The 24,761-nt window shown below is 43.2% G+C and overlaps 1 protein-coding gene across 6 annotated transcripts in view; it reads left to right on the forward strand.

The window, feature by feature from the left end:
* Positions 1–22,430, forward strand: part of LOC143776536 (RUN and FYVE domain-containing protein 1-like) — a 531,317-nt gene extending 508,887 nt beyond the window's left edge. For all 6 annotated transcript variants that reach the window (XR_013215861.1, XM_077265993.1, XM_077265994.1 and 3 more), the window contains 2 exons: positions 18,068–18,145; positions 20,692–22,430. Coding sequence is in view for 5 of the 6 variants with exons in the window: in XM_077265993.1 (XP_077122108.1) it covers positions 18,068–18,145; positions 20,692–20,835 (222 nt within the window). In the remaining variant the exon portion in view is untranslated. The remainder of the gene's footprint in view (positions 1–18,067; positions 18,146–20,691) is intronic.
* Positions 22,431–24,761: the final 2,331 nt, after the last annotated feature.

Raw genomic sequence — 24,761 nt, forward strand, 5'->3', positions numbered from 1 at the left:
CCATTCTTGTTAATGATTTAAAATGGTAAAATCATTAGGAGCACTCTTTTTTAATACTACACTGCTGTCAAAGTACATTTTGATATCTGAACATTGTTTCTTAAGTAGGGTAATAGAGGATTCCTAAGCAAAAAACGTTTTGTAGCTTCCACCCAATCCATTCTCAACAATTAGGATAATTCTTCCAAAGTTTAAAGGGAGCCTGTCACCCCCAAAATGGAAGGTGAGCTAAGCCCACCGGCATTAGGGGCTTATCTACAGCATTCTGTAATGCTGTAGATAAGCCCCCGATGTATCCTGAAAGATGAGAAAAAGAGGTTAGATTATACTCACCCAGGGGAGGTCCCACTGCGGTCTGATAGGCGTCGCGGTCCATTCCGGGGCCTCCCATCTTCTTACGATGATGTCCTCTTCTTGTCTTCACGCTGCGGCTCCGGCGCAGGCGTACTTTGTCGCGGTCCGGTACTCCTCGGACCAGACCGGGACGCCCATCAGACCGCCCACCCAGGTGAGTATAATCTAATCTCTTTTTCTCATCTTTCAGGATACATCGGGGGCTTATCTACAGCATTACAGAATGCTGTAGATAAGCCCCTGATGCCGGTGGGCTTAGCTTAGTTTTTTTCCTATTTTTTTTACTTAACAACTAGGGATGAGCGAAGGTACTCTGAGATACTCAGATATCACTCGAGTATCTGGGTGCTTGAATGTGCTCGGCATTCAGCGAGCATTAGTATTTGTAATGCCGTAGCCATCTTGGTAGTGTAATTACTGTGACTGGTTGGCCACATTACATCATCAGGGGTTATAAAAGAACAGACGCCCCCACGCTTGGCATACTGATGCCATTGTGTAGCTCAGGGACAGTTCTTATTGAAGGTAGACAGTGGTGGTTTTCCAGGCTTGTGTGTGCACAGTTTAAGGAATCAGAGTTCTCTAGTGTTGACACTGGTGCTGATGGTGAACCATCATACTAACAGCCCTTCTAAGGGCTAATCGTGTGCTTTGCTGTTTGTATCAGACACTTTCTGAGTTTACAAAAGAAGAAACACACTGGCGCTCCTAAGATAAATGAGATGGAAAGCTGCTGGTGCCTAGACAGCCACTGTGCTAAATCTGTCACGTAGTATGGGAAACTGTAAAATGGATAAGGACACCGCGCTAACCAGCTGAAAACGTGCAATAAGATCAAAGTACCTGAAAAATGAGAAACCTAAGAATGGATACAAAAGAGCTGCTAATAGGCAGCTAACAACAATGGGGAAGCGGCTCCGTCCCTCCAACAACACCGCTAGTCACAACTCCACTATTAATAGAAATACATATAAATAAAAATAAGCCAATGCCAGACAGCCGTTGCCAGCAGTCACCGGCCGCCCAATGTCTTATTGCCTACGGTAGGTGCAATATATATGTGAGTGTATAACGGATGGGTTAGAGTTAATACACTTACTATTGAGTTGCAGGTGCTAGCGTTGTGCTGGTGTAAATAGGAGCAGGGGCAGCTGCCAGCTGTGTGTCCGGAGCAGGAAGGTCCAGACGGCGATGAGGGGCGGCAGAAGCACTCACTGGTTCGGGAGCGTCCTCCCTAGCTAGTGCTCTGCTTTCACACGCCTGGAGCGCTGTTTAGCCGGCACACGTGGGCTGCGAGAACACCGCTAGACAGAGCGGTGGAGTAAGGGGGCGTGTGGTAAGGGTGACGTCACCAGGATGGGAAAGGGGGAAAGAGCAGAGGACGGGTGCCGATAGGGACCACAGTGCCTACGCGTTTCGAAGGTCTCCGGACCTTCTTCGTCCTTTCCCCCTTTCCCATCCTGGTGACGTCACCCTTACCACACGCCCCCTTACTCCACCGCTCTGTCTAGCGGTGTTCTCGCAGCCCACGTGTGCCGGCTAAACAGCGCTCCAGGCGTGTGAAAGCAGAGCACTAGCTAGGGAGGACGCTCCCGAACCAGTGAGTGCTTCTGCCGCCCCTCATCGCCGTCTGGACCTTCCTGCTCCGGACACACAGCTGGCAGCTGCCCCTGCTCCTGCTCCTATTTACACCAGCACAACGCTAGCACCTGCAACTCAATAGTAAGTGTATTAACTCTAACCCATCCGTTATACACTCACATATATATTGCACCTACCGTAGGCAATAAGACATTGGGCGGCCGGTGACTGCTGGCAACGGCTGTCTGGCATTGGCTTATTTTTATTTTTATTTATATGTATTTCTATTAATAGTGGAGTTGTGACTAGCGGTGTTGTTGGAGGGACGGAGCCGCTTCCTCATTGTTGTTAGCTGCCTATTAGCAGCTCTTTTGTATCCATTCTTAGGTTTCTCATTTTTCAGGTACTTTGATCTTATTGCACGTTTTCAGCTGGTTAGCGCGGTGTCCTTATCCATTTTACACTTTCTGAGTTTAGCCTAAGGAGGGACAGTTGCACGAGCAGGGAGAGTGGTAGAATACAGCCTCTAGGTTTGCAGTCCATTGCTAAATATCTGCTACACATGTCCACATTCTTTAATTTTGGGTGAAAGAATTGACTATACTGTCACCCATAAAGTATTATATGTTTTGTGTTAAATTTCGGTGGTATAGAACACTCAAAAAAAGCATTCAAAACTTTTTCTGAATTCAGTTATTCATTAATAGAGTATTACGTGCCTTGTGTTAATTTTCTGTGATATGTAAAGCTAAAAAAAAGTGCTAAACATTTTTTCGGGATTGAAATTGACATCCATACATTTTTACATTCTTTGTGTGACATTACGATGGAATTAAACTAAAAAAAAAATGCTTTGACTGCTGCAAGTGACCAATCTTTTATCATTAAAAATAAAGATATCAAGATGCCTAGCAATTATAAAATGCATAAGCCGTGTGGTAAGGGACAGGGAAGTGGAAGTGCTGATGATGGTGCATGCAGATGTCGAGGACATGGAGTAGGTGCAACTATGCGTGTTGCTGGAGCACAAGAAACACAACAATCCACTACAAATAAGTTCCTTCTCACTTTGCAGAGAGGTACAATACACCACTTCTGAAGCCACACCAGTCCGAACAGTTCGTCAGTTGGATAGCAGACAATTCTTCCAGCATGCTTGGTAGCATCACAGAGTTTTCCACGCGGTCTAGTCTCACCAGCCTGGATCACTTAGTGCTCACCCTGATCCTCCTTCCTCCCACCATATTGAGTCCCAGGAGACTGATGATCCCACACTAGGACACTCTGAGGAGCTCTTTCTTGATTGTGGCATTTGACTCTGCATGGTCCAAGAGGGACAGGAGGAGATGCTGTTTAGAGCGGCCATGGGCACAAGAAGGTGACGGTGCGGACCGGAAAATTTTGTATAAGGCTTAAAATGATGCTGAGACAGTTTCCAATAAGTCAGGTTGCTGTTTAGTCACCAAGTCAGGAGAACTAGGGTGTGGCGGTGGAAGTCAAGCTGGTGGATGACTATGTCATCATTCCCACCTGGGAATCTTTCATGCAGAGCGAGAACTGCAGCACTGAAGGGGGAAGGAAGGTTTGATCGACAGCACCGAAACAGGTAGGAAGAGGCCATGGGGTGACAAGAGGGAGAAGGAGGGCAACTGTTCAGCAAACCACAGGCACTCCTGAATTTCTATGTCAAACAGTTAGGTGTTCTCCAGTCTGGAACTTTTTAAAGAGATTTCTAAGACAAAAAGATTAGCAGGTGACTGACCATTAAGAGCCTAAGCACCACCACCTAGATCAGTGACATGTCATCTAGGCACCCGACTCGGTGCTGAACTGAGGCTGCAACACCATTAAGCAAAAGGCACCACTAACGAAATAACGCCATGAAGATCTCCAAATAAATCAGGGACAAAGTTGTTGAGAAGTACAAGTCAGGGTTGGGTTATAAAATAAATGACCCAATCTTTGATGATTCCCCGGAGAACCATCAAGTATACAGCTCTGGCAAAAATTTAAGAGACCACTGCAAAAATTTTCAGTTTGTCTTATTTTTCCCTTTATAGGTATATTTTTGAGTAAAATGTTCTTTTATTCTATAAACTACTGACATGTCTCCGAAGTTCCAAGCAATAAATTTTGTATTAATTTTCTGAAAATGAGAAATGGTCGAAATAACAAAAAAATGCACAATTCCATAATAATTTAGAAACAACAATAGTAATGTTTTATCTCAGGAAGAGTTCAGAAATCAATATTTTGTTGAATAACCATGATTTTTTTATCACAGCTTTCATGCGTCTTGGCATGCTTTCCACCTGTCTTTCACACTGCTTTTGGGTGACCTTATGCCTCTCCTGGTACAAACATTTAAGCAGTTCTTCTTGGTTTGATGGCTTGTGACTATCCATCTTTCTCTTATTTACATTCCAGAGGTTTTCAATGGGGTTCAGGTCTGGAGATTGGGCTGGCCATGACAGGGATTTATTGACTGACCTAGCTGTGTGTCATGGCGCTTTGTCCTGCTGGAAAAAAACAACCCTCAGAGTTGGGGAACTGTTATGAACCAGTAACCCTGGAGCCGCATGAGACATTCTCTGGAGTAGGTGGAACCTGTACTGACCGCAATCCCTGAACTGACACCGCAACTAGAAGTAGCAGTGGGATGTACCTAACACGTCCCAGACACCTCGACACAGCCGGAGGACTAAATACCCCTATAGATGGAAATGGGAATTCTATCTTGCCTCAGAGCAGAACCCCAAAGGATAGGCAGCCCCCCACAAATATTGACTATGAGTATAAGAGGAAGGACATACGCAGACAGAAAGCAGGATTTAGCAAAAGAGGCACTTCTAGCTAAATAGAAAAGGATAGGACAGAATTCTAAGCGGTCAGTATTAAAACCCTAAAAATATCTACAGCAGAAAATACAACATATTCTACATCTAACTAAAGACATAGAATGTATATCTGCCTCTCCAGAGAATCCAGCATGACTGAAAAATCCAAACAAAGTCTAAGCTGGACAAAAACACAAAGAATTGCACTGAGATGTAAAGCACACTGTATATGTGCTACAGACACAAAAAACAGACACTTATCTTAGCTGAATTGACAGCAGGGCATGAGGAGCCAGACAGATGCAATCCCTCCAAGAACAATGGACAACTGGCATGGAGTGATGGATCCTGCACACCTAAATACCTAGCAGAGCTGCAATGAGCAGAAACACCTGCCCTGGATTACAACCCAGAGACAACTGCACTACCACCAAGAACCACCGGAGGGAGCCCAAGAGCAGAATTCACAACAGTACCCCCCCTTGAAGAGGGGTCACCAAACCCTCACCAGAGCCCCCAGGCCGATCAGGACGAGCCAGATGAAAGGCACGGACCAAATCAGCAGCATGGACATCAGAGGCAAAAACCCAAGAATTATCCTCCTGGCCATAACCCTTCCATTTGACCAGATACTGAAGCTTCCGCCTCGAAAAACAAGAATCCAAAATCTTCTCAACCACATACTCCAACTCCCCATCAACCAACACAGGGGCAGGAGGATCAACAGAGGGAACAACGGGCACCACATATTTCCGCAACAAAGATCTATGGAAAACATTATGGATGGCAAAAGAGGCCGGAAGGGCCAAACGAAAAGACACCGGATTGATAATCTCAGAAATCCTATAAGGACCAATAAACCGAGGCTTAAACTTAGGGGAAGAAACCTTCATAGGAACATGACGGGAAGACAACCAGACCAAATCCCCAACCCGAAGCCGGGAACCAACACGCCGACGACGGTTAGCAAAACGTTGAGCCTCCTCCTGAGACAACACCAAATTGTCCACCACATGAGCCCATATCTGCTGCAACCTGTCAACGACAGAATCCACACCAGGACAATCAGAAGGCTCAACCTGCCCTGAAGAAAAACGAGGATGAAAACCAAAATTACAAAAGAAGGGCGAAACCAAGGTAGCCGAACTAGCCCGATTATTAAGGGCAAACTCGGCCAATGGCAAGAAAGCCATCCAATCATCCTGATCAGCAGACACAAAGCATCTCAAATAAGTTTCCAAAGTCTGATTAGTTCGCTCGGTTTGGCCATTTGTCTGAGGATGAAATGCGGAAGAAAAAGACAAATCGATGCCCAGCCTAGCACAAAAGGCCCGCCAAAACCTAGAAACAAACTGGGAACCTCTGTCGGACACAATATTCTCCGGAATACCATGCAAACGAACCACATGCTGAAAAAACAACGGAACCAAATCAGAAGAGGAAGGCAATTTAGGCAAAGGCACCAAATGAACCATCTTGGAGAACCGGTCACAAACCACCCAGATAACCGACATCCTCTGGGAAACTGGAAGATCTGAAATAAAATCCATAGAAATATGCGTCCAGGGCCTCTCAGGGACCGGCAAAGGCAAAAGCAACCCACTAGCACGGGAACAACAAGGCTTGGCCCACGCACAAGTCCCACAGGACTGCACAAAAGAACGCACATCACGCGACAAAGAAGGCCACCAAAAGGACCTACCAACCAAATGTCTGGTACCAAAAATACCAGGATGGCCAGCCAACACAGAACAATGAACCTCAGAAATCACTCTACTAGTCCATCTATCCGGAACAAACAGTTTCCCCAGTGGACAGCGGTCAGGTTTGTCAGCCTGAAATTCCTGAAGAACCCGTCGTAAATCAGGGGAAATGGCAGAAAGGACCACCCCTTCCTTCAGAATGCCGACCGGTTCAAGGACGTCAGGAGAATCAGGCAAAAAGCTCCTAGAGAGGGCATCAGCCTTAATATTCTTAGAACCAGGAAGATACGAAACCACGAAATCAAAACGGGAGAAAAACAGGGACCATCGAGCCTGTCTAGGATTCAGCTGTTTGGCAGACTCGAGGTAAATCAGATTTTTATGATCGGTCAAGACCACAATACGGTGCTTGGCTCCCTCAAGCCAATGTCGCCATTCCTCAAACGCCCACTTCATAGCCAACAACTCCCGATTGCAGACATCATAATTGCGTTCTGCAGGCGAAAACTTACGGGAAAAGAAGGCACAAGGTTTCATCAAGGAACCATCAGAATTCCTCTGAGACAAAACGGCCCCTGCCCCAATCTCAGAAGCCTACACCTCATCCTGAAACGGAAGAGAAACATCCGGCTGACGCAACACCGGGTCCGAAGTAAATCGGCGTTTAAGCTCCTGAAAGGCAGAGACAGCCGCAGAGGACCAATTCATCACATCAGCGCCTTTCTTCGTCAAATCGGTCAGGGGTTTAACCACACTGGAGAAGTTAGCAATGAAACGGCGATAAAAATTAGCAAAGCCCCAAAATTTCTGAAGGCTCTTCACGGAAGTGGGCTGAATCCAATCATAAATGGCCTGAACCTTACCCGGATCCATCTCTATAGATGAAGGAGAAAAAATGAAGCCCAAAAAAGAAACCTTCTGCACTCCAAAGAGACACTTAGACCCCTTCACAAATAAAGCATTATCACGAAGGATCTGAAATACAGTCTTCCATTCATCACCCTGCTTAATACGAACTAGATTATATGCACCTCGAAGGTCAATCTTAGTAAACCAACTAGCCCCCTTAATCCTAGCAAACAAATCGGAAAGCAAAGGCAAGGTGTATTGAAACTTGACCGTGATCTTATTCAAGAGGCGATAATACAGGGTCTCAAGGAGCCATCCTTCTTAGCAACAAAAAAAAATCCCGCTCCCAACGGTGAAGAAGATGGCCGAATATGCCCTTTCTCCAAAGACTCCTTAACATAACTCCGTATGGCGGTATGTTCAGGCACAGACAGGTTGAAAAGTCGGCCCTTAGGAAACTTACAGCCTGGAACCAAGTCAATAGCACAATCACAGTCCCTATGCGGTGGAAGGGAACTGGACTTGGGCTCGTCGAATACATCCTGAAAATCAGACAAAAACTCTGGAATTTCAGAAGAGGAGGAATAGGAGATTGACATGAAAGGAACGTCATTATGAATCCCCTGACAACCCCAACTCGTCACAGACATACAGTAGATTTCCAATCCAACACCGGATTATGTACCTGCAACCATGGAAAACCCAGCACAATAGCATCATGCAAATTATGCAACACCAGAAAACGACAATCTTCCTGATGGGCCGGCGCCATGCACATGGTCACCTGTGTCCAAAACTGGGGTTTACTTTTAGCCAAAGGTGTAGCATCAATGCCCCTTAAGGGAATAGGGTTCTGCAAAGACTGCAAGGGGAAACCACAATGCTTGGCAAATTCAAAGTCCATTAAGTTCAAAGCGGCGCCTGAATCCACAAACGCCATGACAGAAAATGACGACAATGAGCAGATCAAGGTCACAGATAACAGAAATTTAGGCTGTACAGTACTGATGGTAACTGAACTAGCGATTCTCTTTGTACGCTTAGGGCAGACTGAAATGACATGAGAAGCATCGCCACAGTAAAAACACAACCTATTCTGACATCTGAATCCTTGTTGTTCCGCTCTAGACAGAATCCTATCACACTGCATAGGCTCAGGTATCTGCTCTAAGGACAACGCCACAGTGCGCACAGTTCTGCGCTCCCGCAAGCGCCGATCAATCTGAATGGCCAGAGACATAGAATCACTCAGACCAACAGGCGCGGGGAACCCCACCATAACATCTTTCACAGATTCAGAAAGACCCTTTCTGAAAATTGCCGCCAAAGCATCCACATTCCATTTAGTCAGCACAGACCATTTTCTAAATTTCTGACAATACAATTCTGCTGCTTCTTGACCCTGAGACAGGGCCAACAAGGTCTTCTCCACATGATCCACAGAATTTGGTTCGTCATATAATAACCCTAGAGCCTGAAAAAAGGCGTCTACATTAAACAAGGCCGGATTCCCAGATTCCAGGGAAAATGCCCAATCCTGAGGATCGCCACGCAGCAGGGAGATGACAATTTTAACCTGCTGAATGGGATCACCAGAGGAACGAGGTTTCAGAGCAAAAAACAGTTTACAGTTTTTAAAACTCAAAAATTTGGACCTGTCCCCAAAAAACAAATCAGGAATAGGAATCCTAGGCTCTAAAACCAGAGTCTGAACAATATAATCTGAAATACCTTGTACCCTAGCAGCAAGCTGGTCTACACGAGAAACTAATCCCTGAACATCCATGCTAGCACAAAACTCCTCAGTCACCCAAAGGTAAAGAGGGAAGGAAAGACAAAACAGGCTACAGAAAAAAAAATGGCTCAACACCTTTCTTCCCTTCTTCTTAGAAGCATTTAACTCATTGTTGGCCAGTTGTACTGTTATGAACCGGTGACCCTGGAGCCGCATGAGACATTCTCTGGAGTAGGTGGAACCTGTACTGACCGCAATCCCTGAACTGACACCGCAACTAGAAGTAGCAGTGGGATGTACCTAACACGTCCTAGACACCTCGACACAGCCGGAGGACTAAATACCCCTATAGATGGAAATGGGAATTCTATCTTGCCTCAGAGCAGAACCCCAAAGGATAGGCAGCCCCCCACAAATATTGACTGTGAGTATAAGAGGAAGGACATACGCAGACAGAAAGCAGGATTTAGCAAAAGAGGCACTTCTAGCTAAATAGAAAAGGATAGGACAGAATTCTAAGCGGTCAGTATTAAAACCCTAAAAATATCCACAGCAGAAAATACAAAATATTCTACATCTAACTAAAGACATAGAATGTATATCTGCCTCTCCAGAGAATCCAGCATGACTGAAAAATCCAAACAAAGTCTAAGCTGGACAAAAACACAAAGAATTGCACTGAGATGTAAAGCACACTGTATATGTGCTACAGAGACAAAAAACAGACACTTATCTTAGCTGAATTGACAGCAGGGCATGAGGAGCCAGACAGATGCAATCCCTCCAAGAACAATGGACAACTGGCATGGAGTGATGGATCCTGCACACCTAAATACCTAGCAGAGCTGCAATCAGCAGAAACACCTGCCCTGGATTACAACCCAGAGACAACTGCACTACCACCAAGAACCCCCGGAGGGAGCCCAAGAGCAGAATTCACAACAGGGAACATTGTCTAAGCAGAAGGAATCAACTGTTTATGTTGTATGCGGCTTGACTCATATGTCCTTCGCAAAGAACAACCTGCCCAATTCCAGCCTTGCTGAAGCATCCCCAGATCATCACTGATCCTCCACCAAATTTCACAGTGGGTGCAAGGCACTGGCTTGTATGCCTCTCCAGGTCTCTGTCTAACCATTAGATGACAGGTGTTGGGCAAAGCTGAAAATTAGACTCATCAGAGAAGATTACCTTACTCCAGTCTTCTAAGGTCCAATCCTTATGGTCTTTGGCAAACTTCAGCCTGACTCCCCTTTGCTTCTCATTGATGAAAGGCTTTTTTTAGCTTTAAATTACTTGAGTCCTGCCTCTAGGAGCCTGTTACGAACTGTTCTTGCCATGCACTTCACTCCAGCTGCCATTTGCCATTCCTTTTGTAGGTCACTTGATGTCATCCTGCAGTTGCTGAGTGACATTCGAATAAGATGACGGTCATCCCTGTCAGTGGAGAGTCATTTTCGCCCTCTGCCGGTCTGTAGCTTCGTTGTCCCCAGTGTCTGCTGCTTGACCTTGTTGTAATGGACTGCCGACTTAGAAATTTTAAGGATGGAGGCAACATGACGCTCACTGTGTCCCTCTGCTAGTAAAGCTAGAATTGAGCCCTTCTTTTCCTCACTCAAGACTTTTCTTTTCAACTCCTTTGGCATGGTTAAAAGTTATTTTTTCATTCCTATTACTTTTGGGATATTACTAGCACTTGTTTTGCCATCCAGCTTGTCCTATTGCAAGAGGATTGTGAACACCACAGCAGTGTTTTTTATACTTTCCTTCGTTAAATAAGATTTGGTTCAGGTGATCACCTAATCAGAAGCACATTAAGTAGAATGAGGTGTACTCTGGTTGGAATTCAACTGACACTGGAATGGAATGTCTGTCAAACATGTAGAGAAGCTGATTTTTAAAAACTGCAGTGGTCTCTTAATTTTTGCCAGAGCTGTAGTATCAAATGGAAAAAACATGGTACGACAACAAACCTGCCAAGAAAGTGCAATCAACCAAAACTCTCAGCTCGTGCAAGGAGAGCATTAATCGGAGAGTCAGCACAGAAACCAAGGGTAACCCTGAAGGAGCTACAGAGATCCCAAGCATAGACCGTAGTATCTGATCATCAGACCACAATAAGACATACACACCATAGAGATGGCATTTATGGAGGAGTGGCCACAAAATAAGCCTTTCCTTACACACAAACGTCGTAGGGCTCGTTTTGAGTTAAGTGAAACATGATGGTGCCAGCATCATGCTATGGGGATGTTTTTCAGCAGCAGAGACAGGAAAAATGGTCCGAGTCAAGGGGACAATTGATGGTACAAAATACAGGGGTATTCTGGAGCAAAACCTGTTTCAGTCTGTCAATGTTTTGAGACGGGGATGGAAGTTCACCTTCCAACAAGACAATAACCAAAAGTATACTGCTAAAGCAACAGTTGAGTGGCTTAAGGGGAAAGGTGTGAATGTTTTGGAGTGGCCTAACCAAAGGCCAGACCTTAATCCAATTTAGAATCTATGGTCAGACTTGAAGGTTGCTGTTTACTAAAGGAAACCATCTAACTAGAAGGAACTATATCAGTTTTGTCTTAAGGGATGAACAAAAATCCCAGTGGCCAGATGTGGAAAGCTCAGAGACTTATCTACAGCAACTGTCAGCTGTAATTGCCATAAATGAAGGCTCTACAAAGTACTGCCTTTAGGTGGTTGAATAGTTATGCACGCTGCAGTTTTCAGTTATTTTGTCCTATTGTTTTCTTCACAATAAAAAGAAAACCAAATATTCACAATTATAGGCATGTTTTTTACATGAACAGATGCCAACCCTCAAAACAACCAGTGAAATTTCAGGTTTTGACTGTAGGTCATTGGAAGCTAAATAAATTGATACCTTGTTGATATCTTTGATCTTGTTGCCTTACTCCAATAAAAAACAAATTTTTCCTATTTGTAAATGAGCTGTTAAGAACTATGGGTCAGACACTGATCTGCATGAGAATCTGCCTCAAAGCTTGTTTTAAATAACAAAGTATGTTACCAGGGTGAGACATGTAATGACTGATATTATACTCTCCTGATCTCTCTGCAGAGCTGTGTGTGATTAGAACTGACAGAGTACAACATTAACCCCTTCCCGACCTGTGACGCCACGTAGACGTCATGAAAGTCGGTGCCAATCCGACCTGTGACGCCTATGTGGCATCATGGAGGGATCCCGTCCCTGCAGATCGGGTGAAAGGGTTAACTCCAATTTCACCCGATCTGCAGGGACAGGGGGCGTGGTACTTCAGCCCAGGGGGGTGGCTTCACCCCCCGTGGCTATGATCACTCTGATTGGCTGTTGAAAGTGAAACAGCCAATCAGAGCGATTTGTAATATTTCACCCTATGAAAACTGGTGAAATATTACAATCCAGCCATGGCCGATGCTGCAATATCATCGGCCATGGCTGGAAACCCTGATCTGCCCCCCCACCACCACCACCGATTGCCTCCTCAGTCCTCCGTCCTGTGCTCCGCTCCCCTCCGTCCACCTGTCCGCTCTCCCGTCCTCCTGTCCTCTCCCCCGTGCTCCGATCCCCCCCCCACCCCGTGCTCTGATCCCCCCCTCATACTTACCGAGCCTCCTGGTGTCCGTCCGACTGCTCCATGGACGCCGCCATCTTCCAAAATGGCGGACACATGCGCAGTGCGCCCGCCGAATCTGCCGACCGGCAGATTCATTCCAGGTAGGTTTTATCACAGTGATCAAAATGTATCACAGTGATCAAAATAAAAAAAATAGTAACTGAACCCCTCCCTTTATCACCCCAATAGGTAGGGACAATAATAAAATAAAGAAAATATATTTACTTTTATTTTTCCCCTAGGGTTAGGGTTAGAACTAGGGTTGGAGTTAGAATTAGGCTATGTGCACACGGTGCGGATTTGGCTGCGGATCCGCGGCAGATTGGCCGCTGCGGTTTCATAGCAGTTTACCATCAGGTTTATAATGCCATGTAAACCTATGGAAAACCAAATCCGCTGTGCCCATGGTGCAGAAAATACAGTGCAAAACCGCTGCGTTGTATTTTCCGCAGCATATCAATTCTTTGTGAGGATTCCTGTTATGGACCTGGTGGTTAGGTGCACCAGGAATGACCTGATAGTTAAACACGGAATCGGGACGAGCTCTGGGGAAATGGGAACTCTGCTTACCGCAAACCCTACTCCTATCAACACAACTAGAAATAGCCGTGGAGCGTGCCTGACTCTGCCTAGACGCCTCTTCACAGCCTAAGAGCTAACTACCCCCAAAGAAAGGAAACAAAGCCTCACTTGCCTCAGAGAAATTTCCCCAAAGGTAAAAGCAGCCCCCCACAAGTATTGACTGTGAGTTAAGAGGAAATCACAAACACAGGATGAAATAGGTTTTAGCAAAGGGAGGCCAGTCTAACTAAACAGATTGAGGATAGAAAAGGGATCTTTGCGGTCAACACAAAAATACTACAAAAACCACGCAGAGTGTGCAAAAAATACCCCCGCACCAACTCACGGTGCGGTGGTGCCACTCTGCACCCCCAGAGCTTCCAGCTAGCCAGGCAGTTTCATGATAGCAAGCTGGACTAGAACATAGCAAGAAAAACCATATGTAACAAATGAACAAGCAGGAACTTAGCTTATGCTGGAGTAGACAGGTCCTCAGAAAGATCCAGGAGAGATCTGAACCAGTACTAGAACATTGACAGCTGGCATGGAGTAACGATCTGAGTGGAGTTAAATAGAGAATCCAGCCTAGCCCTAAATGAGGGCAGCTGGGGAAGGAATCTCAGAACCAGCAGCTCCACTCACAGCCACCAGAGGGAGTCCACAAACAGAACTCACCGAAGTACCATTCATGACCACAGGAGGGAGTTCGAGAACGGAATTCACAACAGATTCCGCAGTGTTTTACACCTGTTCCTCAATAGGAATCCGCAAGTGAAATCAGCACAAAAAACACTGTAAATCCACAGGTAAAACGCAGTGCATTTTACCTGCGGATTTTTCAAAAATGGTGCTGAAAAATCTCACACGAATCCGCAACGTGGGCACATAGACTTAGGGTTAGGGTTGGAATTAGAGCTAGGGTTGGAAATCGTTAGTTAAGATTAGGCTTGTGGTTAGGATTATGGTTAGGGTTAGGGGTGGGTTGTGGTTAGGGTTGTGGCTAGGGTTGGGGTTAGGGTTGGGATTAGGGTTAGGATTGTTAGGGTTGGGATTAGGGTTAGGAGTGTGTCGGGGTTAGGGTTGTGGTTAGGGGTGTGTTGGGGTTAGGGTTGGGATTAGGGTTAGGGGTGTGTTGGGGTTAGTGTTGGAGTTAGAACTGAGGGGTTTCCACTGTTTAGGCACATCAGGGGTCTCCAAATGCAACATGGCGCCACCATTGATTCCAGCCAATCTTGTGTTCTTGTGTTCAAAAAGTCAAATGGTGCTCCCTCCCTTCCGAGCCCCGACGTGCGCCCAAACAGTGGTTTACCCCCACATATGGGGTACCAACATACTCAGGACAAACTGGGCAACAACTATTGGGGTCCACTTTCTCCTGTTACCCTTGCGAAAATAAAAAATTGCTTGCTAAAACATCATTTTTGAGGAAAGAAAAATGTTTTTTTATTTTCACGGCTCTGCGTTGTAAACTTCTGTGAAGCACTTGAAGGTTCAAAGTGCTCACCATATGTCTAGATAAGTTCCTTGGGGGGTCTAGTTTCCAAAATGGTGTCACTTGTGGGGGGCTTCTACTGTTTAGGCACATCAGGGGCTATGCAAACGCAACATGACGCCCGCAGACCATTCCATCAAAGTCTGCATTTCAAAACGTCACTACTTCCCTTCTGAGCCCCAAACAGTGGTTTACCCCCACATATAGGGTACTAGCATACTCAGGACAATCTGGGCAGCACCTTTAGGGGTCCAATTCCTCCTGTTACCCTTGTGAAAATAAAAAATTGCTTGCTAAAACATAATTTTTGAGGAAAGAAAAATGATTTTTTATTTTCACGGCTCTGCGTTATAAACTTCTGTGAAGCACTTGGGGGTTCAAAGTGCTCACCACACATCTAGATAAGTTCCATGGGGTGTCTAGTTTCCAAAATGGGGTCACATGTGGGGGAGCTCCAATGTTTAGGCACACAGGGGCTCTCCAAACGCGACACGGTGTCCGCTAAAGATTGGAGCCAATTTTTCATTGAAAAAGTCAAATGGCGCTCCTTCCATTCCGAGCCCTGTCGTGTGCCCAAACAGTGGTTTCCACCCCCATATGGGGTATCGGCGTACTCAGGACAAATTGTACAATAACTTTTGGGGTCCAGTTTCTCTTTTTACCTTTGGGAAAATAAAAAAAATTGTTGCTAAAAGATCTTTTTCGTGACTAAAATGTTAAATGTTCATTTTTTCCTTCCATGTTGCTTCTGCTGCTGTGAAGCACCTGAAGGGTTTAATAAATTTTTTGAATGTGGTTTTGAGCACCTTGAGGGGTGCAGTTTTTTTAATGGTGTCACTTTTGGGTATTTTCAGCCATATAGACCCCTCAAACTGACTTCAAATGTGAGGTGGTCCCTAAAAAAAATGGTTTTGTAAATTTCGTTGTAAAAATGAGAAGTCGCTGGTCAAATTTTAACCCTTATAACTTCCTAGCAAAAAAATAATAATTGTTTCCAAAATTGTGCTGATGTAAAGTAGACATGTGGGTAATGTTATTTATTAACTAGTTTGTGTCGCATAACTCTCTCGTTTAACAGAATAAAAATTTGAAAATTGCGAAATTTTCAACATTTTCGCCAAATTTCCATTTTTTCACAAATAAACGCAAAAATTATCGACCTAAATTTACCACTAACATGAAGCCCACTATGTCACGAAAAAACAGTCTCAGAACCGCTAGGATCCGTTGACGCGTTCCTGAGTTATTACCTCATAAAGGGGTGCCTGATGAAGAGACCTGTGTAGTCTCGAATGCTTGCAATTTGTTACCATCTTTTCAGTTAGCCATTAAATGGTATCAACCACTGAGGACTCTCAATTCTAAACAGTTTTCTACCTCATAAAGGGACACTGGTCAGAATTGCAGAATTAAAGATAGGTACGCAGGCCGGCTGCATGCAGAAGTAGGCGAAGCTAGAGGCTGAGGTGCGGCCGACGGCAGGGCTTCACGGAGGAAATCCGCAGCTCCTCCAAACGCTAATGTGAAACCGGCCTAAGAAAGACTTCTGTCTGCATTCATCTTTCTTTAGGACATGTCTATTTTCCTCTAACAGAATTCTGATCAGCATAGAATCCATCCAAGATGCACCTTCATAGTATACCTGAGAGAGAGAAGGTGCTCTTGCAGCATTAGAGAGAAGCATGGTGTATTAGCTCTATACAGTTGTGGCCAAAAGTATTGACACCCCTGCAATTCTGTCAGATAATACTCAGTTTCTTCCTGAAAATGATTGCAAACACAAATTCTTTGGTATTATTATCTTCATTTAATTTGTCTTAAATGAAAAAACACAAAAGAGAATAAAGCAAAACATTGATCATTTCACACAAACTCCAAAAATGGGCCAGACAAAAGTATTGGCACCCTCAGCCTAATACTTGGTTGCACAACCTTTAGCCAAAATAACTGCGACCAACCGCTTCCGGTAACCATCAGTTAGTTTCTTACAATGCTCTGCTGGAATTTTAGACCATTCTTCTTTGGCAAACTGCTCCAGGTCCCTGATATTTGAAGGGTGCCTTGTCCAAACTGCCATTTTTAGATCTCTCCACAGGTGTTCTATGGGATTCATGTCTGGACTCATTGCTGGCCACCTTAGAAGTCTCCAGTGCTTTCTCTCAAACCATTTTCTAGTGCTTTTTGAAGTGTGTTTTGGGTCATTGTCCTGCTGGAAGACCCATGACCTCTGAGGGAGACCCAGCTTTCTCACACTGGGCCCTTCATTATGCTGCAAAATTTGTTGGTAGTCTTCAGACTTCATAATGCCATGCACACGGTCAAGCAGTCCAATGCCAGAGGCAGCAAAGCAACCCCAAAGCATCAGGGAACTTCCGCCGTGTTTGACTGTAGGGACCGTGTTCTTTTCTTTGAATGCCTCTTTTTTTTCTACTGTAAACTCTATGTTTATGTCTTTGCCTAAAAAGCTCTACTTTTGTCTCATCTGACCAGAGAACATTCTTCCAAAACTTTTTAGGCTTTTTCAGGTAAGTTTTGGCAAACTCCAGCCTGGCTTTTTTATGTCTCGGGGTAAGAAGTGGGGTCTTCCTGGGTCTCCTACCATACAGTTCCTTTTCATTCAGACGCCGACGGATAGTACGGGTTGACACTGTTGTACCCTCGGACTGCAGGGCAGCTTGAACTTGTTTGGATGTTAGTCGAGGTTCTTTATCCAACATCCGCACAATCTTGCGTTGAAATCTCTTGTCAATTTTTCTTTTCCGTCCACATCTAGGGAGGTTAGCCACAGTGCCATGGGCTTTAAACTTCTTGATGACACTGCGCACGGTAGACACAGGAACATTCAGGTCTTTGGAGATGGACTTGTAGCCTTGAGATTGATCATGCTTCCTCACAATTTGGTTTCTCAAGTCCTCAGACAGTTCTTTCAACTTTAATCCTTCTCAACTGGTTGCAAGTGTGATTTAGTTATTGCCAACACCTGTTAGGTGCCACAGGTAAGTTACAGGTGCTGTTAATTACACAAATTAGAGAAGCATCACATGATTTTTCGACCAGTGCCAATACTTTTGTCCACCCCCTCTTTTATGTTTGGTGTGGAATTATATCCAATTTGGCTTTAGGACAATTCTTTTTGTGTTTTTTCATTTAAGACAAATTAAATGAAGATAATAATACCAAAGAATTTGTGTTTGCAATCATTTTCAGGAATTATATTTTCTGTATTATCTGACAGGATTGCAGGGGTGTCAATACTTTTGGCCACAACTGTACATGGTTATTATTTGTAAAACTATATAATACAGGCGTGTAGACATTAATTTTATCATTGTTATTTAAAGGGCCATACATGGCTAAAGGATGATGAAGCAACAGGCTGCAAACAATGCAACAAAGAGTTCTCTATTTCAAGACGAAAGGTAAACTTTTTTTAGCTTATTCATTTTAACAATATACTTTTTTCCACCTGTATCACTGGCAACTAATACTAGCATATAAGTAAAGACAGCACGCCTTGGGCATATAGGTGCTTGGATAGAGTCCCACCACCATAAACCTTAATGAATTAATCTGGCACTCAAAAGGTAATAAAGAAAATAGTTACTCATGTCATCCAAAGTAGTAAAATATAAATATTGTGATGTTTCATTCTCAATTACCTTCATTAAACATACACTGATGTTAGATGGAGCAATGACAGCTGTATGAAGTCAGGCAAGTGTGCGCTTTGAACAGAGCGACAGCCGTTTTTAGTAGATGTGTGCTTTGAAGGTAACTGAGACCAAAATGTCACATTTTTTATCTATATTACTATCCATGATCAAAATAAATAATTTTTTCATTATCTTCTAAAGAGTGCCAGGTTCATGCAGTACTACTAATACTAGCCATTATAATAAACATTCCCAACGAAAAACGGTATGTGTGATGTCATTGTAAATATGCATGTATTGTAGTGTGAATGCATTAAAATACTTAATTCTCATCGCTCATTCCCAGAGCAATTTTGATCCTTCTCTGAACCACATCACCACAATTCAGACTAGCTGGCTCACACAGCATTTTCTGTTTGGATAGGAAGTCGCTTTCTCAGTGTAAACCTGGATGTGAATTTCATAGACTTTCACAGGAAAAGCAACTAGAACTACAGGTCAATAAAGAGACACTTTGTGAACAGAGTTGTCTGATTTGCAGTCATGTGGTTCAGAAGAGGATAAAAACATGGCTGGGAACGGGAGAAGAGAGTGATTGGTAAGTATTTAATCACATCCACATTACAATATGTACATATTTATTAAGGGATTAGGGAATAACACTTTTTGTTGGGTGTGTTTCTTTAACATATTATATAACTAATAAACACTGTGGCCCTCTTTTATCAAGCCCTGCTTTGTTCATGCCGATCCCTATGGGGCGTTGAACTGGAGTCAGATTCTCCTGATTCATTAAAATATACACGTATGATTCTGACCCCAAAACTGCTGGCATAAGGAACACCAAGGCTCATCGTAAATGTGACAAACTGCCCTGGGTTTGCCCTTCCCTCATTCTGCCCTCTTTGCCGGAACTGGGTGACTGGTGTGAGGATGCCAAAGGTCACAAAATGTTAGCATCGCTTAGTGTTGCTCCACAATTTTGTGCCTTTTCAAAGTTTTTTACTCCTGAATTCTGGCATAAAAGCTTTGATGAATCAGACCTTGTGTTTTCAAATAAATATTGCATTTATGAATGCACAAATAATGATTGTTACTTAAGTATAAGATTTCTAATGTTTTCCTTTTTGGGTTCTGTTGACATATTTTTCAACACTGTGCTGAATTTGCCACCATCGGTTCCCAACAGGCCACGTTATGGTGCCCATTAACTTCTCCCAAGATGTCCATCATTTTGACATCCTTATTGAGATGCCGCACTGTTTCTCCCATGAAAGGCGTCAGTCTTTGCTAGAGGCTCTGATGTGATAATGAACAGAAGTATTCATGCAGACATAAACATTTGCATCAGATTAGGATAACATGGCTGTTTTTGCAAAGAGATGTTGGCTGTCTTGTATTCATTCCTATACCGTTTATTGCAATACCAACGTTTTTTGGAAAAATGATGCTCTTTTGCAAATTTTGGCTTTGATAGCAATTCACCACAACAGCCATATGTGATATTCTAATGTGACAAAATCAACAGTAATCTCCAGTTGCATCTTTCCATTCCCTAGGGTAATTCCCTTGTCTCCCCTTTTCCTCATAGAATGTAATCTTGGGAGCAGGGCCCTCATTCCTCTTGGTATCTGTTTTGATCTTTGTGTTTGTTATGCTGTAATGTCTATTGTCTGTACAAGTCCCCTCTAAAATGTAAAGTGCTGCGGAATATGTTGGTGCTATAGAAATAAAATTATTATTATTAATTAGGGTAAGTACTAGTGATGAGCGAGTGTACTCATTGCTCGGGTTTTCCCGAGCATGCTCAGGTGATCTCCGAGTATTTGTTAGTGTTCTGAGATTAAGTTTTCATCGCCTCAGCTGAATGATTTACAGCTATTAGCCAGGCTGAGTACATGTGGGGGTTGCCTGGTTGCTAGGGAATCCCCACATGTAATCAGGCTGGCTAGTAGCTGTAAATCATTCAGCTGCGGCGATGAAAACTTAATCTCCGAACACTAACAAATACTCGGAGGACACCCGAGCGTGCTCGAGAAATCCCGAGCAACGAGTATACTCGCTCATCACTAGTATGTACACTTTAAAGGGGTTCCATCAGCTTTTCTGAATGTTTCATATAAGTAATATAACCAGAAAACTGAAACTGACAAAAACTGCTTAATGATGTTGTTGTTACATTATGCAAGATCTTAAAGTGTGATTGATAAGTAGTTATGAGACAGTGATATAAGTGATCTTGATGGATGATAACAGTGGCACTGGTATTTTATGATACATATTTACATTTCTTTTTGACTTTTTTTTTTTAGCATCATTGTCGAAACTGTGGAGATATATTTTGCAACACCTGCTCAAGTAATGAACTTTCTTTGCCATCATATCCTAAGCCTGTTCGTGTATGTGACACATGCCACAATTTATTGCTGCAGAGATGTTCATCTAACTGCTCTTGAGGTCTCAATCTTTAAAGTGTCAGTGCAAAATCTTACAAAATTTTTGTTTAAAAATTATTTTTGCTTGTTACATATGTGTGATCATTCTTGTCACGTTCACTAAAGTAATCACCTAGATGCAGTAATGTATCTGTACTAAAATGAAAAGCCTGTACTATTTTTGTGACTATTTTCTTGAATTTCTATGTGAAACATACAAAGGAAATGTGCCTTGTTTTTACAATACTACACTTTTATTAATTAATGCAGATCATGTTTGCTACAAATCATTATTTGATACCACAGAGTAAAAATATATATGCATTTGATTATTGACCAATGTTTGATTCTTCTTTTTCCACAAATTTTCTCTTTACTCTGTCCTTATGTCCAAAATTTAATAATCTATGATCCTGTATGTCATAAAGAAAAATTAAAAATCCATAAAACATCTCCATGGAGGGGACATGTCACACTCATATTGAACATATGGAATTAATTATAACTAGGGAAGAGAGAAACTGAGGAAGTTTAAAGAAAAAAGCTGACACTTCAACATCCTTTGAAGCAGGGACCTCCTGCAGTGACCTAGTAATTACTGCAGATAAATTGTTTGAGGAGAGACATTAAGGCTATGTGCTCACGCTGCGGACTGGTGTGCGGATTTTTCCGCACTGATTTTGATAAATCCGCAGGGCAAAAACACTGCGTTTTTCCTGCGGATTTACCGCGGTTTTGTGCGGATTCTACTGCGTTTTTTTAATATGGAGCAGGTGTCAAACCGCTGTCGATTCCGCACAAAGAATTGACATGCTGCGGAAAATAAACCGCAGCGTTTCCGCGCGTTTTTTTCCGCAGCATGCGCACAGTGGTTTTTATTTTCCATAGGTTAACATGGTACTGTACACCGCATGGAAAACTGCTGCGGATCCGCAGCGTCAAAAATGCTGCGGATCCGCAGTAAAAACTGCAACATGTGCACATGGCCTCAGACTGAGATGTGTTATATCCTTCCCCAGGAAAGAGCTTCCTCTGATCAAATAAAATTGGACATTTGCAGGTAGACATTCTGACTCCAGTGTCCGGATATGAATATTTGGGTTTTGCATTAATCAGATATTCATGGGAGATATATTTTCAGCATCGCAGTGAAGGGACAGACGTAACCCATTCACTCATATCACCCCTCCTACTTAACATGTGTTCGATAGATGATGTTATACATGCCATATTTGATCTCTATGTAAAGCTATAATCGTGATAAGAAACATGACAATATCTCATAAAATTCTAACAGACCTAGCAAATACTACAATTGGCCCCCACATGAGGTAATCAAGGGAAGGTATATAGGTGTAACTTTGATCAAATTAAAAGCAGAAATTGGATTTGGTCTTTCTTCATTCTGGAAATCATAAGTTTTCTGTAAGCATGTTCGATTTTCCCAATCTAAATGCTTTCTTCCTCCAAGCTCTGAGTCATTTCCGCAACATCGGGTTTACTAATTCTCTTTTGTTATTCCTTTTTATTGTACGTAATTGTATATGTCACAATATTTTGTTCCCATTCTGTATCATCTTTGTATATTTTTTATAAACACTGCCTATCTTTCTGGACTACATATCTAATATATAAAGCTGAATGTGTGTGTGTGTGTGTGTGTGTGTGTGTGTGTGTGTGTGTGTGTGTGTGTATCCGAGATTGGCATCTGCACCGTCACAGCTACAGCCACAAAATTTTGTACAGTCACACGTCTGGACCCCGAGAGCGTCATAGGCTATGTTGTGAGGTGAAATTTTAACCCCGCGCGTTCCAATTCACCAAACAATTTTGCCCCTATCTACTTAATGGCGAAAAAGTGAAAGGAAAAGTGTTGGAGGCAAATTGACAGCTGCCAGATGTGAACAAGGGGGACTTAAAGAGTGAGAGCGATGGCGCCAAAGAGTGTATACCGTACAGTTGCTAAGGTGGGGCCCGACATGGGATACTCACCACACACAGGGATATGAAGACACACACAAAATGCGCCACACACTACCACGTGCTTGAACACATATACCACCCTCAGCACACATTTCACCACACATACACCAACCTCGCCACATAAAAGTCGAAACACAAAAGTCGCCGCTCAAAACTCGCCACATGCAAAACTAGGCTCACGCAAAACTCACCACACGTGCAAAACTCACCTCATGGAAAACTCACCACATGCGGAAAAATTGCCACATGCACAAAAGTTGCAACACATGCAAAATTTGCCTCACACAAAACTTGCACATACTCAAAACGCACAACACATAAAACTCGCCACGCGCAAAACTCGCCATGCGCAAAACTTGCTGCACACAACTTGCTACACTAACCTGTCACATGCAACTCGACACAAAAAAAGTTGCTACACGCATGTCGCCACACAAAACTTATCTCACAAAAGTCGCTACATGTCGCCACACGCAACTCAACACACACAACTTGCTATATACAGGGGAGATGACACACAGGTATATACTATATACAGGAGGAGATGACATACAGGTATATACAGGAGGAGATGACACACACATATATACTATATACAGGGGAGATGACACACAGGTATATACAGGAGGAGATGACACACTGGTATATACTATATACAGGGGAGATGACATACAGGTACATACTATATACAGGGGAAATGACACACAGGTATATACTATATATAGGGGAGATGACACAGGTATATACTATATATAGGGGAGATGACACAGGTATATACTATATACAGGGGAGATGACACACAGGTATATACTATATACAGGAGGAGATGACACAGGTATATACTATATACAGGGGAGATGACACACATATATACTATATACAGGGGAGATGACACACAGGTATATACTATATACAGGGGAGATGACACACATATATACTATATGCAGGGGAGATGACACACAGGTATATACTATATGCAGGAGGAGATGACATACAGGTATATACTATATACAGGAGGAGATGACATACAGGTACATACTATATACAGAAGGAGATGACATACAGGTGCATACTATATACAGGGGAGATGACACAGATATATACTATATACTGGAGGAGATGACATACAGCAGGTATATACTATTTACAGGGGAGATGACATACAGGTATATACTATATACAGGAGATGACATACAGGTGTATACTATATATATGGGAGATGACATACAGGTGTATACTATATATATGGGAGAATAGAAACATGTATATACTGAGGGAAAAATGAGAGGTGTGAGGTGAAAATGGGTGTGAGTGCAAAATGAGAGGAGTGAGGGAAAATAGTGGAGTGATCGGAAAATGACAGATGTGAGGTCAAAATTACAAGTGTTAGGGGGGAATGAGAGGAGTGAGGGGAAAATGAGAGGTATAAGGGAGAAAATGAGAGATGTGAGGGGGAAAATGAGAGGCGTGAAGGGAAAAATACGAGAGGTGAGTTGCTATAACTAACCACAGATATTTACTATGCCCAGGCAACGCCGGGCTCTTCAGCTAGTATAAAACAGGTATATATTATATACAGGAGGAGATGACACACAGGCATATACTATATACAGGAGGAGATGACACACAGGTATATACTATATACAGGGAAGATGACACACACATATATACTATATACAGGGGAGATGACACACAGGTATATACTATATGCAGGAGGAGATGACATACATGTATATACTATAAACAGGAGGAGATGACACACACATATATACTATATACAGGGGAGATGACACAGGTATATACTATATACAGGAGGAGATGACACACTGGTATATACTATACACAGGGGAGATGACACACAGGTATATACAGGAGGAGATGACATACAGGTACATACTATATACAGAAGGACATGACATACAGGTACATACTATATACAGGGGAGATGACACAGATATATACTG

The sequence above is a fragment of the Ranitomeya variabilis genome, chromosome 5, assembly GCF_051348905.1.
Source record: "Ranitomeya variabilis isolate aRanVar5 chromosome 5, aRanVar5.hap1, whole genome shotgun sequence".
NCBI lineage: Eukaryota > Metazoa > Chordata > Amphibia > Anura > Dendrobatidae > Ranitomeya > Ranitomeya variabilis.